The sequence below is a fragment of the Chrysemys picta genome, chromosome 2 (genome assembly GCF_011386835.1).
Source record: "Chrysemys picta bellii isolate R12L10 chromosome 2, ASM1138683v2, whole genome shotgun sequence".
Lineage (NCBI taxonomy): Eukaryota > Metazoa > Chordata > Testudines > Emydidae > Chrysemys > Chrysemys picta.
Genome location: NC_088792.1, coordinates 283,662,617 through 283,676,921, shown reverse-complemented (window position 1 = coordinate 283,676,921; position 14,305 = coordinate 283,662,617). Strand labels below are relative to the sequence as shown.

Genomic DNA, 14,305 nt, shown 5'->3' with positions numbered 1-14,305 from the left:
GGTAAGTGACGCACACCCACATGCTGTAGAGGAAGCTGGAATCTCCCCCTCCCCCCCAAGGTCACTGCTAATCTGACTTGGGGGGAAATTCCTTCCTGACCCCACACGTGGCGATCTGTTAGACTGTGAGCAAGAACCAGGCAGCCAAGCCCCTGAGAGAGAGAGAAAGCTCAGTGCCGCGTGAGAGCACTGGCCCTCCCCGCCCAATGTCCTCTTTCCAGCCATGGCCATCCCTGATGCTTCAGAGGAAGGAGACAAAAATACCAAACCAAATCAAACCGAAAACCCTCCCAGAAAACATGGGTGGGGAAGGAATAATTCCTTCCTGACCCCTGGCAGTGGCCAGTTGGAAACCTGGAGCATGAACTTTAGGAACATAAGACAGAAACCAGAGGGCTGCTGAGCCCTGCCCCCACCATCACAAGCAACCCTATCGCACAGTCACAGTCATCAGTTTCTCCTCTCTCTCTCTCTCAGCTAATTAAGTTGTTTGCTCCCACAGCTCCTGTTGGGAGTCTGTTCCAGAACCTCACCCCTCTGAGGGTTAGAAACCTTCTTCTAATTTCCAGCCTGAATTTGTTTGTGGCCAGTTTATCCCCATTTGTGCTTGTGCCAGCATCGTCCTTCAGTTTAAATAGCTCTGCACACTCCCTGGTGTTTACCCCCTGATGTATTTATAGAGGGCAGTCATATCCGCGCTCAGCCTTCTTTCTGCCTGGCTAAGCAAGTCAAGCTCTTCCAGTCTCCTAGGAGATAACTGGGTCTGTGGATGAGGGGAAAGCAGTGGATGTGTTATTCCTTGACTTTAGCAAAGCTTTTGATACGATCTCCCACAGTATTCTTGCCGCCAAGTTAAAGAAGTAAGGGCTGGATGAATGGACTGTAAGGTGGATAGAAAGCTGGCTAGATCATTGGGCTCAACGTGTAGTGATCAATGGCTCCATGTCTAGTTGGCAGTTAGTATCAAGCGGAGTGCCCCAAGGGTCGGTCCCGGGGCTGGTTTTGTTCAATATCTTCATTAATGATCTGGAGGATGGCGTGGATTGCACTCTCAGCAAGTTTGCAGATGACACGAAACTGGGAGGAGTGGTAGATACGCTGGAGGGTAGGGATAGGATACAGAGGGACCTAGACAAATTAGAGTATTGGTCCAAAAGAAACCTGATGAGGTTCAACAAGGACAAGTGCAGAGTCCTGCACTTAGGACAGAAGAATCCCATTCACTGTTACAGACTAGGGACCAAATGGCTAGGAAGCAGTTCTGCAGAAAAGGACCTAGGGGTTACAGTGGACGAGAAGCTGGATATGAGTCAGCAGTGTGCCCTTGTTGCCAAGAAGGCTAACGGCATTTTGGGCTGTAGAAGTAGGGGCATTGCCAGCAGATCGAGGGACATGCTCATTCCCCTCTATTCAACATTGGTGAGGCCTCATCTGGAGTACTGTGTCCAGTTTTGGGCTCCACATTACAACTAGGAAGTGGAAAAATTGGAAAGAGTCCAGCGGAGGGCAACAAAAAGGATTAGGGGGCTGGAGCACATAACTTATGAGGAGAGGCTGAGGGAACTGGGATTTTTTAGTCTGGATAAGAGAAGAATGAGGGGGGATTTGATAGCTGCTTTCAACTACCTGAAAGGGGGTTCCAAAGAGGATGGGTTTAGACTGTTCTCAGTGGTACCTGATGACAGAACAAGGAGTAATGGTCTCAAATTGCAGTTGGGGAGGTTTAGGTTGGATATTAGGAAAAACTATTTCACTAGGAGGGCGGTGAAGCACTGGAATGGGTTACCTAGGGAGGTGGTGGAATCTCCTTCATTAGAGGTTTTTAAGGTCAGGCTTGACAAAGCCCTGGCTGGGATGATTTAGTTGGTGTTGGTCCTGCTTTGAGCAGGGGGTTGGACTAGATGACCTCCTGAGGTCCCTTCCAACCCTGATATTCTATGATTCTATAGGACAGGTCCTCCATTCTCCTGACCATCCTCATAGCTCGTCTCGCCACCTGTTTCAATTAAAATTCATCTTTCTTGAACCTGGGTGACCAGAACTGCACACAGTATTCCAGGTGAGGTCTTACCAGAGCCTTGTGCAATGGCATTAATACATCACTGTCTCTGCTGGAAATGCCTCTCCTGATACATCCTAGAATCACATTTGCTTTTTCACAGTCATATCACATTGCTGGCTCATAGTCATCTTCTGATCGAGCCGCACACTCAAGTCTTCATCCTCCTCTGTCGCTTCCACGTGGTGAACCCCCAGCTTGTCGCAGAAATTCTTAATGTTAGACCTTAAGTGCATGACCATACATTGTACTATTTCTGTCACTAGCCTGGGACTCAGAAGACCTGGGTTCAGTTACCTGCTCTGCCGCATACTCCCATGTGATCTTGGGCAAATCACTTAGTCTCTCTGTGCCTCAGTTCCCCATCTGTACAATGGGGATAACAGTCCTGCCCTGCCTCACAGAGGAGTTGTGAGGATAAGTAAATTAAGGATCATGAGGCGCCCAGATACTGCAGTAATGAGGGTTATAAGTAAGGCTATGCTTCGGCAGAGATATTTTTAGTGAAAGTCACAGACAGGACGTGGGAAATAAACAAATCACGAAAACGTAGGCAGGACCGGCATTAAGGGGTAGCAGTCAGGGCAGTTGCCTGGGGACCCCCACCACAGGGGGCGCTGTGAAGGTAAGTTACAGGTGGCGGGGCTGAATTAGTGGAATTTTGAGGAAGTCACAGAGGGCTCATAAAATCGCAGAATCCGTGACTGATTTTAGCCTTAGTATAAGTAAGGCTACGAGTCTGTCACAGATTCCATGACTTTACTGGACCGCTGTGACTTCTTCAGTTTCAGCGTGCCACAGCAGCAGGGCTGGAACAGCTGTCAGCCCCCCGCTCCCTCCCCCCCATCCCCCTCCCCCCCCCCCCCGCCCAGGTCGGCTCGCAGAGGCAGTGTTTAGCTCCTTCAGCCGGCACAGTGGCCCAGGGCTGGTGGTCCCGGTGGTCAGCCCCCACCACCAGAGCAGTGGCCGGGTCAGCCCCCAGGGCTGGTCAGCAGCAGCTCAGGGCCCAGGGTCAGCGGTCAGCCCCCGCTGCAGGAGCAGCGGCCCCAGGCTGCAAGAGCAGAGGCTGCCACTGCTGGGTTGCCCCGAGGACTGATGATCAGCCCATGCCGCCAGAGCAATGGAGCAGCAGCCGGGGCTGGAGCAGTGGCAGGTGTGGGGTCCCATTTTTAGTCCCCCTAATACCCCCCTAATACCCACCCCCAGTGTCTTTAGTAAAAGTCACAGACAGATCGTGGGGTGCTGTGATTTTTTGTTTATTGCCCTGACTTGTCTTTGACTTTTACTAAAAATATCTGTGACAGATTCTTGGTTATAAGTATCTAGATCAGGGGTAGGCAACCTATGGCACGTGTGCCAAAGGCGGCACGCGAGCTGATTTTCAGTGGCACTCACACTATCTGAGTCCTGGCCACTGGTCCGGGGGCCTCTGCATTTTAATTTAATTTTAAATGAAGCTTCTTAAACATTTTAAAAACCTTATTTACTTTACATACAGCAATAGTTTAGTTCTATATTATAGACACTTAGAAAGAGACCTTCTAAAAACGTTAAAATGTATTACTGGCACACGAAACCTTAAATTAGAGTGAATAAATGAAGACTCGGCACACCACTTCGGAAAGGTCGCTGACCCCTGATCTAGATGGAAGTGTTGTCTCGTAGTTAGAAGAGGGGTCTGTGTTGTGAGTCCTAGCTTCTGTTCCCAGCTCTGTCACTCCGTGCTGCAGTTTTACTCAGCCGAAAACGTACCTACTTCATGGGGATGTTGAGGCCTAATTCATGTTTGTAACGTGTATTGAGATCCTCAACTGAAAGACACTAGAGCAGTGTGAGGAACTGTGTTTATTGTTAGAGCCCTATCAGTTATGCTTTTTTTATTAGTTCGTGCCTTTTGACTCCTGTACTCAGTTTTTTTTTCACTGTAGCTTCTCTTGTCTGGCTTCTCGGAGCTGAATCTCCCCTTTGGCTTTAGGGCTATTGCAGCTTCATTCCTGGGGGCCAACTGTATTGGAGGCTGGTTCTGCCACAAGGTTTAGGAATCTCTAGGCACATCCCCTCCGTGCAGGAATGTGGCTCCGCTGTTGGATGAGATCTGCAACTTGACAGGGAACTGGAGTGCAAATGGGAGTCGATTAGTCCTTGTTTGTTTTTTTTTTCTTGAGGCTGAGATAAATTGCACAGCTCTCCGTTTGTGTGCCATTGCGCCAGTCGGAAAAGCGCAGTAAGTGCCTTCCTGGAACGTCATGGATTCCATTGCCCGCACTAACGGCAGCAGTAATTTTGCCTCGTGTCTTGAAGCTTAAAAGAAAAAAGCGCGCAGCAGCTGCCTGTGGCCGAAGTCCAAGCGGAGGTGTGGGGTCCGGAGACTCTGCGGCCGAAGTCCAAGCGGAGGTGTGGGGTCCGGAGACTCTGCGGCCGAAGTCCAAGCGGAGGTGTGGGGTCTGGAGACTCTGCGGCCGAAGTCCAAGTGGAGGTGTGGGGTCCGGAGACTCTGCGGCCGAAGTCCAAGTGGAGGTGTGGGGTCCGGAGACTCTGCGGCCGAAGTCCAAGTGGAGGTGTGGGGTCCGGAGACTCTGCGGCCGAAGTCCAAGTGGAGGTGTGGGGTCCGGAGACTCTGCGGCCGAAGTCCAAGTGGAGGTGTGGGGTCCGGAGACTCTGCGGCCGAAGTCCAAGTGGAGGTGTGGGGTCCGGAGACTCTGCGGCCGAAGTCCAAGCGGAGGTGTGGGGTCCGGAGACTCTGCGGCCGAAGTCCAAGTGGAGGTGTGGGCTCCGGAGACTCTGCGGCCGAAGTCCAAGTGGAGGTGTGGGCTCCGGAGACTCTGCGGCCGAAGTCCAAGTGGAGGTGTGGGGTCCGGAGACTCTGCGGCCGAAGTCCAAGTGGAGGTGTGGGGTCTGGAGACTCTGCGGCCGAAGTCCAAGCGGAGGTGTGGGGTCCGGAGACTCTGCGGCCGAAGTCCAAGCGGAGGTGTGGGGTCCGGAGACTCTGCGGCCGAAGTCCAAGCGGAGGTGTGGGGTCCGGAGACTCTGCGGCCGAAGTCCAAGTGGAGGTGTGGGGTCTGGAGACTCTGCGGCCGAAGTCCAAGTGGAGGTGTGGGGTCTGGAGACTCTGCGGCCGAAGTCCAAGTGGAGGTGTGGGGTCTGGAGACTCTGCTCTTCCTGCAGGCTGATTGCAATGAAGTGCTGCGGATTCACTGCAACAGACTTCGCCTTCTGCTGCAGGCTTTGGTAGCTGGTGCCATGAATAAATTGCAATGAATAATTCCTACAGAAACTGCTCTTTCGTACCTTCGATACACCTAGACTAGGTAATTCATAGATAACTCCAGACTTGTATCTTTCCAAAACGGGGCACGTGTGTTATCCCCATTATACGCACAGGCAAACTGAGGCACCAAGCAGGCGTCTTTCTTGCCTGAGGTTACACATCGAGTCGCTGGGAGTCTGCTGACTCCCCGCCTCCTGCCCCAGCTGCTTGGACCACGCTGCTGGTGTATGTACTTGGGGGGTGTCTGGGTTTTTATTATACCCTTCAGCCCAACATGCATCTTAAGTGCAGACACAGCTGCTTGGCTCCCAATTCCTGCCTTCTCTCATGCTGCAGGCACCATTTCCAGTGAAGGGATCCCAACTGAGCAGGGACAGGAAAACCATTGTTGTATGGTCCTTGTCATCTTCTCAGCAGGGAATCTACTGTCACAGCCATCAGCCCCATCTGCAGCCATCAGCTTCTCCATCCACTGTCCTTCTTCCTGGCCTCACCACCACAAGCAAGGAGAAGGGGCTGCCCTTTCCAGTTCTGCTCCCTGGGAGTAGGGGAGCCAGCACCACTTCTCATGCTGCTCCTTCCCCTGTTTAGTATCAGAGGGGTAGCCGTGTTAGTCTGAATCTGTAAAAAGCAACAGAGGGTCCTGTGGCACCTTTGAGACTAACAGAAGTACTGGGAGCATAAGCTTTCGTGGGTAAGAACCTCACTTCTTCAGATGCAAGTCATCTGAAGTCTTCTTGCATCTGAAGAAGTGAGGTTCTTACCCGCGAAAGCTTATGCTCCCAGTACTTCTGTTAGTCTCAAAGGTGCCACAGGACCCTCTGTTGCTTCCCCTGTTTGCCGCTTCTGCCACTTCCTGGCTACCTACCAACCCTGCCTTAGCACGTTGGTCCTTATTTCTTTGGGCCATCAGGTTCCCAGGGCCTCCGGGGTAAGTCATGTGTGGCCCTTCGAGTCCCGGGAGCCCTTCGAAATAATCTAAGGCTTCTGGGGCAGAGGTGGGTGCATGCTGCAGAGGCAAGGAGGAGATGAAGGAGGAGATTTAGGCTTGCAGCTGCCAGAACTGTATTGAATTCAGTCTATTGCTGCTTGATGCAGCATCTTTTTACAGGCAAGGAGAAAAAACTCTGGCTGCAGTTTTTGTACCGGAGGCCCAGGAGATTATGATATGGCCATAAACTGTCTCTCTAGCGCTCGTCAAGCCTGCAGTGTGACGGATGGACTCCTGTCCAGCTCTGTAGCGACAATGTTGCAGAAGGCAATGGCTAATTTCCTTTGCTAACACTCCCCTGCACTCGCCTTCCATCTGAGGATCTCAAAGCACGGTGCACACGGTAAAGAATGAAGTCTCCCAACCCCCAACGAGTGGTGTTATGCTCATTTAAGGCACAGAAAGGGGAGGTGATTTACCCAAAGTCACACAGTGGGTCGGTGGAAAGGCCAGGGACATAACTCAGGAGACCTGACCACCCCCCTCACCCCACCGGTGCTCTACTCTCACTAGTGGTGGACAAGGTTACTAGGAAAGCTCTGGGTTTTATTTCCTTTGCAGGGTCTTTTAGGCAATGCTTGTGGACTTTAGCCAACTGTTCTTTCTTTGTGTCCTTTTTCAGCCTTAAGAGAAAATCTGCATTCACCGCTCCGTAGAAAATGTCTTATGGTTCCATTGATGGGAGCGGATTCGGAAGCCGGAACCCCTTTGGAGGCCCATCGAGACAAGGATATCAGCCCCTAGGTAAAGTATTGATTGCGTGCTATAATTTACCCTTCATGACTAAGCCGGGGAAGGCAGTTTTAATTGCTAATGTATAACAAGGCTGATGGATCTCAGTAGCCAAATGCTACACTATATGGTAGATCATTTTGTGTGGTGATTAGGCACAAGGACGTCAAGTTAAAGATCTCTTCTAGCCCCTCTTCTCTGACTTCAGTACTGAGAGCCAGACAGAAGATGTGAGTTGCTTTCCAAGTGGTCTCACAACACGTCATAAAATATCAAGACATGTCATGCAATATGTCATAGGAATGTAACATTGCCCGGGCAAATTATATTGTTGGTCCATAGTCCCTCCAGTAGCCAGTACCTGATGCTTCAGAAGAAAACATACATCCCACCACTGTGTACCTAGTTACTATGCAGTGCTATGTAGTGGGTGTAGGTATGTGATTGTTCCCTGACCAGCATGCTGCCCCCTCAAAGTACATGATTTAATTGTTCAATCTTTTAGGGCTATCTTGTGCAACCCTTATGTTGAGGATCAGTTATGCAAATAGTCCTGACTTCAGTGGGGCTGCTCGCATGAGTAATTACTGTCCAACAAGAGTAAGGGCTTGTCTACATTGCTGGGTAACACGTGCTACTGGGGTGTGATTTCCAAAGCGCTCAAATGTGTTGCACGTTAATTGACCGGTGCAGACCTTGCTGGTGCACGAAAGGTTCCTTAGTGCACTTAAAATGATAGATTAATAGAGCTGAAGGCCAGAAGGACCAGTAGATCATCTAGTCTGACCTCTGGTCTCTCCCAGCACCACCCAGCACCCGCACACTAAACCCAATAACATAAATTAGACCAAAGTATTACAGCCCACAGGAGACAAGACTATTATGTGCCACAGGCAGAGCTAGGAAGGACAGAGGTGCACCGGTATTTGAGGCCCCTGTAGTGGCAGGACAATGATGAAGTGAGATATATCCAGATAATCCTGGCAAGAGACCTGCACTCTCATGCTGTAGAGGAAGGTGAAAAACCCACAAGGTCACTGTCAGTTTGACCCAGGTTGAAAATTTATTTCCCTATCCCACATATGGTGATCGGTTAGACCCTGACCATATGAGCAAGAACCAGCCAGCCAGCCAAGCACCTGCGAGAGAGAGAGAATGCTCAGTGTCACCTCACAGCCCTGGTCCACCCTGTCCAGTGTCTCATCTCTCGCCATCTGCATCCCTGATGCTTCAACGAAAGGGGACCAACAACTCACCCAGAATACATTGCAGGAGAGCAGGGGAGAAATCTCTTCCTGACCCTTGCAGGTTGACCGTCTGAATCCTTGAAACATGAGCTTTTAGTAATAGAAGACACAAACAGGAAGTGATCCCCAGGGCTGTGTGCTGAGCTCTGTCTCCTATCATCACAAGCAGTCTTGTGATACAATGGCACTCATGAATTTGGCCAGCTCTCTCTGATTAAGTTGTTTGGACTCATGGCTCCTATTGGGAAGCTGTTCCAGAACCTCACCCCTCTGATAGTTAGAAATCTTCTTCTAATTTCCAGCCTGAATTTATTCCTGGCAGTTTATCCCCATTTGTGCTTGTGCCAGCATTGTCCTTCAGTTTAAATAGCTCTTCACTCTCCCTGGTGTTTACCCCCTTGATGTATTTATGGAGAACAAACATATCCCCTCTCAGCCTTCTTTTTGCTAGGCTAAACAAGCCTAGCTTCTCCAGTCTCCTCTCATAAAATAGGCCCTTCATTCCCCTGATCATCCTAGTATCACTTCCCACCACCTGTTCCAGTTTGAATTCATCTTTCTTGAACAGTAACATACTGCTATTCCAATTAAAGTGCAGCACGTTAGTGTGCTTTAGAAATCACATCACGATAGCGCGCATTGCTGTACTGTGTAGACAAGCCCTTAAGGATTGCACAGTTGGGCTCTTAATTTGCACTGCTACTGATGTTGACAGTGGTCTCAATCTTATTTAGCTCCAGAGACAATATTTAATTCAGTAATATCTTGCAACAGTGAGTTCCCCAGGTTGGCTTGTGGTCTAGGTGAAGAAATATTTTTGTGATTCTGTAGTTCCAGCTCTGTAATATCATTGGATGTCTGCCTTGTTCTAATATAATAGGATGTGTGGGGAATGCTGGGGGCTGATCAGTTTTCACCGTGTCCTCAGTCTTGGGGCGTGATCGAGTTACTGTGTTGCATGTTATGATGCTTGCTTTTGCATGTTGCATGGTGGCTCATTCTGTTGGGTTTGATTCATGTATCGGTCATTGAACTAGTGCATATAACATGACTAGCATGGGCGCGAATTTCGTGTACGGCATTGTTTACCATATAAGTTGAGCTGGGGTCTTTTGCTTGCAGTGTTTTTAGAGGCGTTTGCGGGGACTGGAGATAGAGCATTTCACTGGCAGACATGGGATTCTGTTCCTGTCTTCCAGGTGTATTTACAATTGGAATGATGTGCAGAGGGAAGCAGGGCATGATGCGTTCACTGTGGGTACATTAACTCACGGGGATGCTGCATCTAGTCTGTGCAATGTGCTATTCCATGACAGCAATGGGAACAGAGAGTCACTCGGTAAATACATGCAAACCCAGAAATAACATTTAGCAAATGGCTGCACTTTTTTTTTGTAACCAAAACTCCCTGTCCTCCCACCCCCTTCTTTCCTGGGGGGGGGCTTTGGAAATGATAAAGTAAAAAGAGGCAAAGCGTCCAGATGTCAACCTGTATGTTTTAAATGGCCTCTAATGCACAGTGCGAGGCTGCGCTTTATACAAGCAAACTCATAATACAACTATCAAAGCACAAAGGGGAGCTAATGACTGTGACCTCGTGCTTTAGCTTTCTGAAAGAGTTTGTTCTTGTGCCTGCCCTCCTCTGAGGCAGACAGTTATAGGAAACGTTGCTCCCGATAGGGTATTGCGGGGCGGGGGGGGGGGAGAGGAGGGGAGTGGTGGACTCTATTCTGCTCAGATACCACGGTAATGAGTGAGCTGTGGAAACCTGGAGAGAGCAGTGGGCAGGAGCATTGGGTGGTCTACAGCATTACCGATGGCAAGGCTGGTTTCTCTCCACTCACAGTGAGCAGGAGCTGATTCTTTGGTGCGTTCCCATGTGTGCAGAGTGGGGTATCCTAGTGGATAGTCCACCTGGTGGTCCTAGAGCAGGGGTGGCCAACCTGAGCCTGAGAAGAAGCCAGAATTTACCAATGTACATTGCCAAAGAGTCACAGTAATACGTCAGCAGCCCCCAATCAGCTCCCTCGCCCCCAGCACCTCTCACAGGATCAGTCCTCCCCCTCCCTCCCCGCACCTCCCGATCAGCTCTTTTGTGGTGTGCAGGAGGCTCGGGGGGCGGGGGAGGAGCGAGGGCACGGCAGGCTCAGGGGAGGGGACGGGAAGGGGTGTAGTGGGGGCAGGACCTGTGGCAGAGCCAGGGGTTGAGCAGTGAGCACCGCCCGGCACATTGGAAAGTTGGTGCCTGTAGCTCCAGCCCCGGAGTCGGTGCCTATACAAGGAGCCGCATATTAACTTCTGAAGAGCCGCATGTGGCTCTGGAGCCACAGGTTGGCCACCCCTGGACTAGAGCAACATGGAGAGGCTGTGATGCAAGGAAAGATCCACACCCCTAGAGGAGCTGCGATAGGCTTGGCAAAGAGGAGGGAGGAGGTCCCAGCCTGTCCCAAGCCCATCCTAATCTCAGTGCACACGCCCCCTATGTAACTTTGCTTTCATTGTGCATCTTCAGCACCACTGGAGGGCTGACGTTTGCCATTTTAGCAGGAGACCAAACTACTTTGTGTACATTGCTATACAATGGGTGGAAACCCTCAGATGTTCCAGGAAGAGGGCTCAAAAACGGACCTAGATAGGTGCTTTTTGGAGTTTTAAAGTCTGCATATTTTATTCTAGGGACGACATCAGTTTAAAAATCATCCATATTAAACCAGCGAATTTTCTTTCCTTCTGCTTTGGTCACCTATATATAATTAGTGACAGAGGGGTTTTATAAACCCCATTTGCTTGTCACAGTTTGTGCTGGTTGATTTAGTGTGAAATTCACCCCTGCGCAGAGGGCCAGCACGAAGCCTATGCACCATGGTAAAGGCTTTGTGCTAGCACTTTGCAAATGGGCTGCAAATGTTCCAGAAGGAATGTTTCCTTGTGTCCAATCAGGTGTTGCCACGAGAAGGGAAATAAAAAAGGGAAATGTTTCTGTTGGGTTTTGGTTTTCTTATGAGTTTTGGCTTTTTTTTTTTTTTTAAACAGAATTTTAAGTCCTGAGCCAAATTCAAGTTGTCAGTTATAAGCAATTGCTCCTGGAAGGATGAATTCTCTGGAAGTGAAGCAGAATGGGGTATTCTGGGAAGCCAAAGAACAGTGACAGCAGAAGCCCAGAACACAGGGCTAGGTTAGTGTGGAGTCTTTGTAAGGTGTTATCTGGTGCACAAAGCTTTGACACCGAGTCCATCCCTCCTGCTGTTCTCAGGCTGTGTTCATGTACAGATCAAAGAAGACTGGCAGGTTTATTTTTCAGGCAAGTGCAAGTGAATCTTCCAGTTGCTCAGTAGTGAGCGTACTTGGTTGGCTTTTGAAAATCAAGGGATTGCCTGTCTCTCTGGCTTGTTGAGTCCTTCTCTCCTGGGCCTTGAGGCTTGTTCAGTGCTACATAGGAGCTTTCTAAAATTTAAGAATGGGGGCAGGAAGAGCCTTGGTCTCGTCTGTTAAGCACAAACCCCTGAGCCAGGAGTCTTGGGTTCTGTTACTGCCTTTGTTTCCTCATCTGTATAAGTGGACATCATCAGCCTATCTGAGCGGGATGTTGCCTTGGTTTGGTCATGTCTGTTGAGCAGTTTGCCCTCTTACTTGTGCCTTCCATGTGAGAATTCCAAATGATTATTCTTTGTACTACAATAAGTATTAATAATTACTTTGCAACTCTCCTTGTTTTTGGCTGCCCAATGGAGTGTGTGTTTGGGGGAGGGGAGGGCAGAAAGGGGTATAAATAGAAGTTAATAAGATGAGACTGGGGGCCCTGTTGCTCGGGGACATCTGGACAAGGACTAGCCGGCGCACTAGAAGATGCAGCGGGGGGGGGGGGGGGGCAGTTCTGTACTAGCCGCGGAGCGGGTGGGTTGGCCTGGAGAACCTTTTTGTCTTCTTTGCATCTCATCTCTGTGCCTCAGTGTCATTGGAGCCTCTGCCGTGGTCTTTGCCCTTTAATCCTGACAGAGTGAGTGACACCTGTGGGCTGTCTTTCATTGTAGGATTCCCAAATATTGTCGTTAATTAAATGTCAAGGGAGGCTGATTTGGAAACCCGTATTCTGCCTCCACTCTCCCCTGAGACGGATTACTGAGTTAATGAGAAAACCTGCTCAGGGTAGAAACCCCACAGTGGGGTCAGAATAAAGGGGTATGGCCTCCTTTCGTCTCCGACATAAATCTGTTTGCCGGGTGAATATAATCCTTGACGGATATATGTGTGTTCTTGAAAACAATGTTCTTTACTCTATATTTAACAAATGGGTGCCAGCACCCCCTTATTCAGTAACAACCCAACAATGACAAACCAAGGTGTGCAGCCCGGTAGTTGTTAGGGGGCTTTTCCTTTACCCCCTCCCCTGGTTTTTGTCACGCAGACAGAAAGTAGAAGACTGGAAATCCGAAGTGCAGGCAATGCAATGTTTATTGGGGTTAGTTTTAAGCAAGCATATCCATAGGTCTGATGCTACTGAGCCTTGTTTCCCATTGTCCTGTCCACCCCCCTCCTTAGCAGACATATATTTACCTGTAGTGCATGCCTTTGGTCCCACCTCGTACAATTTGTTTTGTTATGGTGGGCAGACCCTCTCAGCGGTCCAGAGGCCTGGGCTACTTCCAGCTTTTGAGGCCCCTAGCCATAATAAAAATTAAAAAAACGACGACACATGAAAACAAAATAAGGCACCCAAAAAAGAGTGAGACGCAATTTGAATATTTTTTAATGTAATAAACGCTTTTCTAGCCTTTTTCTGGGCAAATGCACTAATTATTGAGGAAAAGTCTAGCTTTCGTGCAATGTCACAGTTGATATTAAGCATGGCGAGCCCATTCAAACGCTCTTGTCCCATAGTTGAATGGTGATAGTTCTTTACCTGCGTCAACACATTGAAGCTGCGTTCACCTGAAGCCACTGATGCAGGCAAACTGACAAAAATACACAATGCAATTGTGATATTAGGAAACACCCCAGAGAGTCCAAGTTTGAGTATTTCTTGAAGCAATTCCTTTGAGCTTTGAGGTTGAGGCCTAGGCCAAACGGCCCTCCTGGCCCCCCCCCTGATTGGCCCTGTTGGAGGGTCGGGAGTCTGGATTCTTCATCTCCCCTCTTTTGTATTCCATGGGGGGTAAGGAGTGAGGTTTATTTCAGTCAGGGACAGGCATTTCTTTGGCCTTAGAGTTTCTTATACCATCTCCCCCTTGTCCCTCCCGACTGTTGCTTGACCTTGCCTTGAGGTAGGAGTTGAGGCAGTCTTCAAGTGTATGCTCGTATATTATTCTCCCATCATACCCAGTAACACTGTAGTTGTTCTTATATGTTCCCATTGTACTAACAAACCCATCTGGCTAGGCAGAAGCAATACAAAGTGTCTTTGTTCACACATATTAGTAAGAATATAAAAGTATCAAGACTGAAGTGGGCAAACAAGACCCCAAATTCTATCTCCGGCGAATATACAGACCGGAATCCTACATTATCACTAACACTTCTAACAGGAGTGATGTGCAAACAACAAAACAGAACCATGAATTGTGAGACCCTATTCTTATGGGCCTGACCATGCAATAACAAGCCAGTGTGGTGCAGCGCTCTCAGGTAGTGCTACCATAACAAACTAATGTGCCTGGCCTGATAATCATATGCCAAGAAACTATTGTGTGCAGCCCAGAGCTGTGGATGTTGAGACTCTATAACAAGATATGCACCATGAAGGAAGAAGAGCATTCAGGAAGAAATGTTTATCTTCCAAGAGTTTATTTTGGAGATCAATGAAAGGGGCAACCAAAAAAAAAAGTGTTGAAAAAGTCCCTTGACCAGTTGTATTTCCAGTACATCTTGGCTCCTTTTCCTCTGTGCTAGATCCTCATGTACTCACCTAGCAAGAGAAGATACATTATTTGGAAGTGAGGAAAAAGCCTTCTTGAGCTGACGCGATGACGAATGGAATTATAATGATTAGAATGTTGCTGCTCATGGAAAAA

The 14,305-nt window shown here is 49.1% G+C and overlaps 1 protein-coding gene across 23 annotated transcripts in view; it reads left to right on the top strand.

Annotated features, from left to right (window-relative positions):
* The window catches only part of TSNARE1 (t-SNARE domain containing 1), a 702,049-nt gene that overhangs the window by 176,910 nt on the left and 510,834 nt on the right, over positions 1-14,305 (top strand). For all 23 annotated transcript variants that reach the window (XM_065586314.1, XM_065586320.1, XM_065586319.1 and 20 more), the window contains one exon: positions 6,941-7,062. In XM_065586314.1, coding sequence (XP_065442386.1) covers positions 6,978-7,062 — 85 coding nt within the window. In that variant the 5' untranslated portion in view covers positions 6,941-6,977. The remainder of the gene's footprint in view (positions 1-6,940; positions 7,063-14,305) is intronic.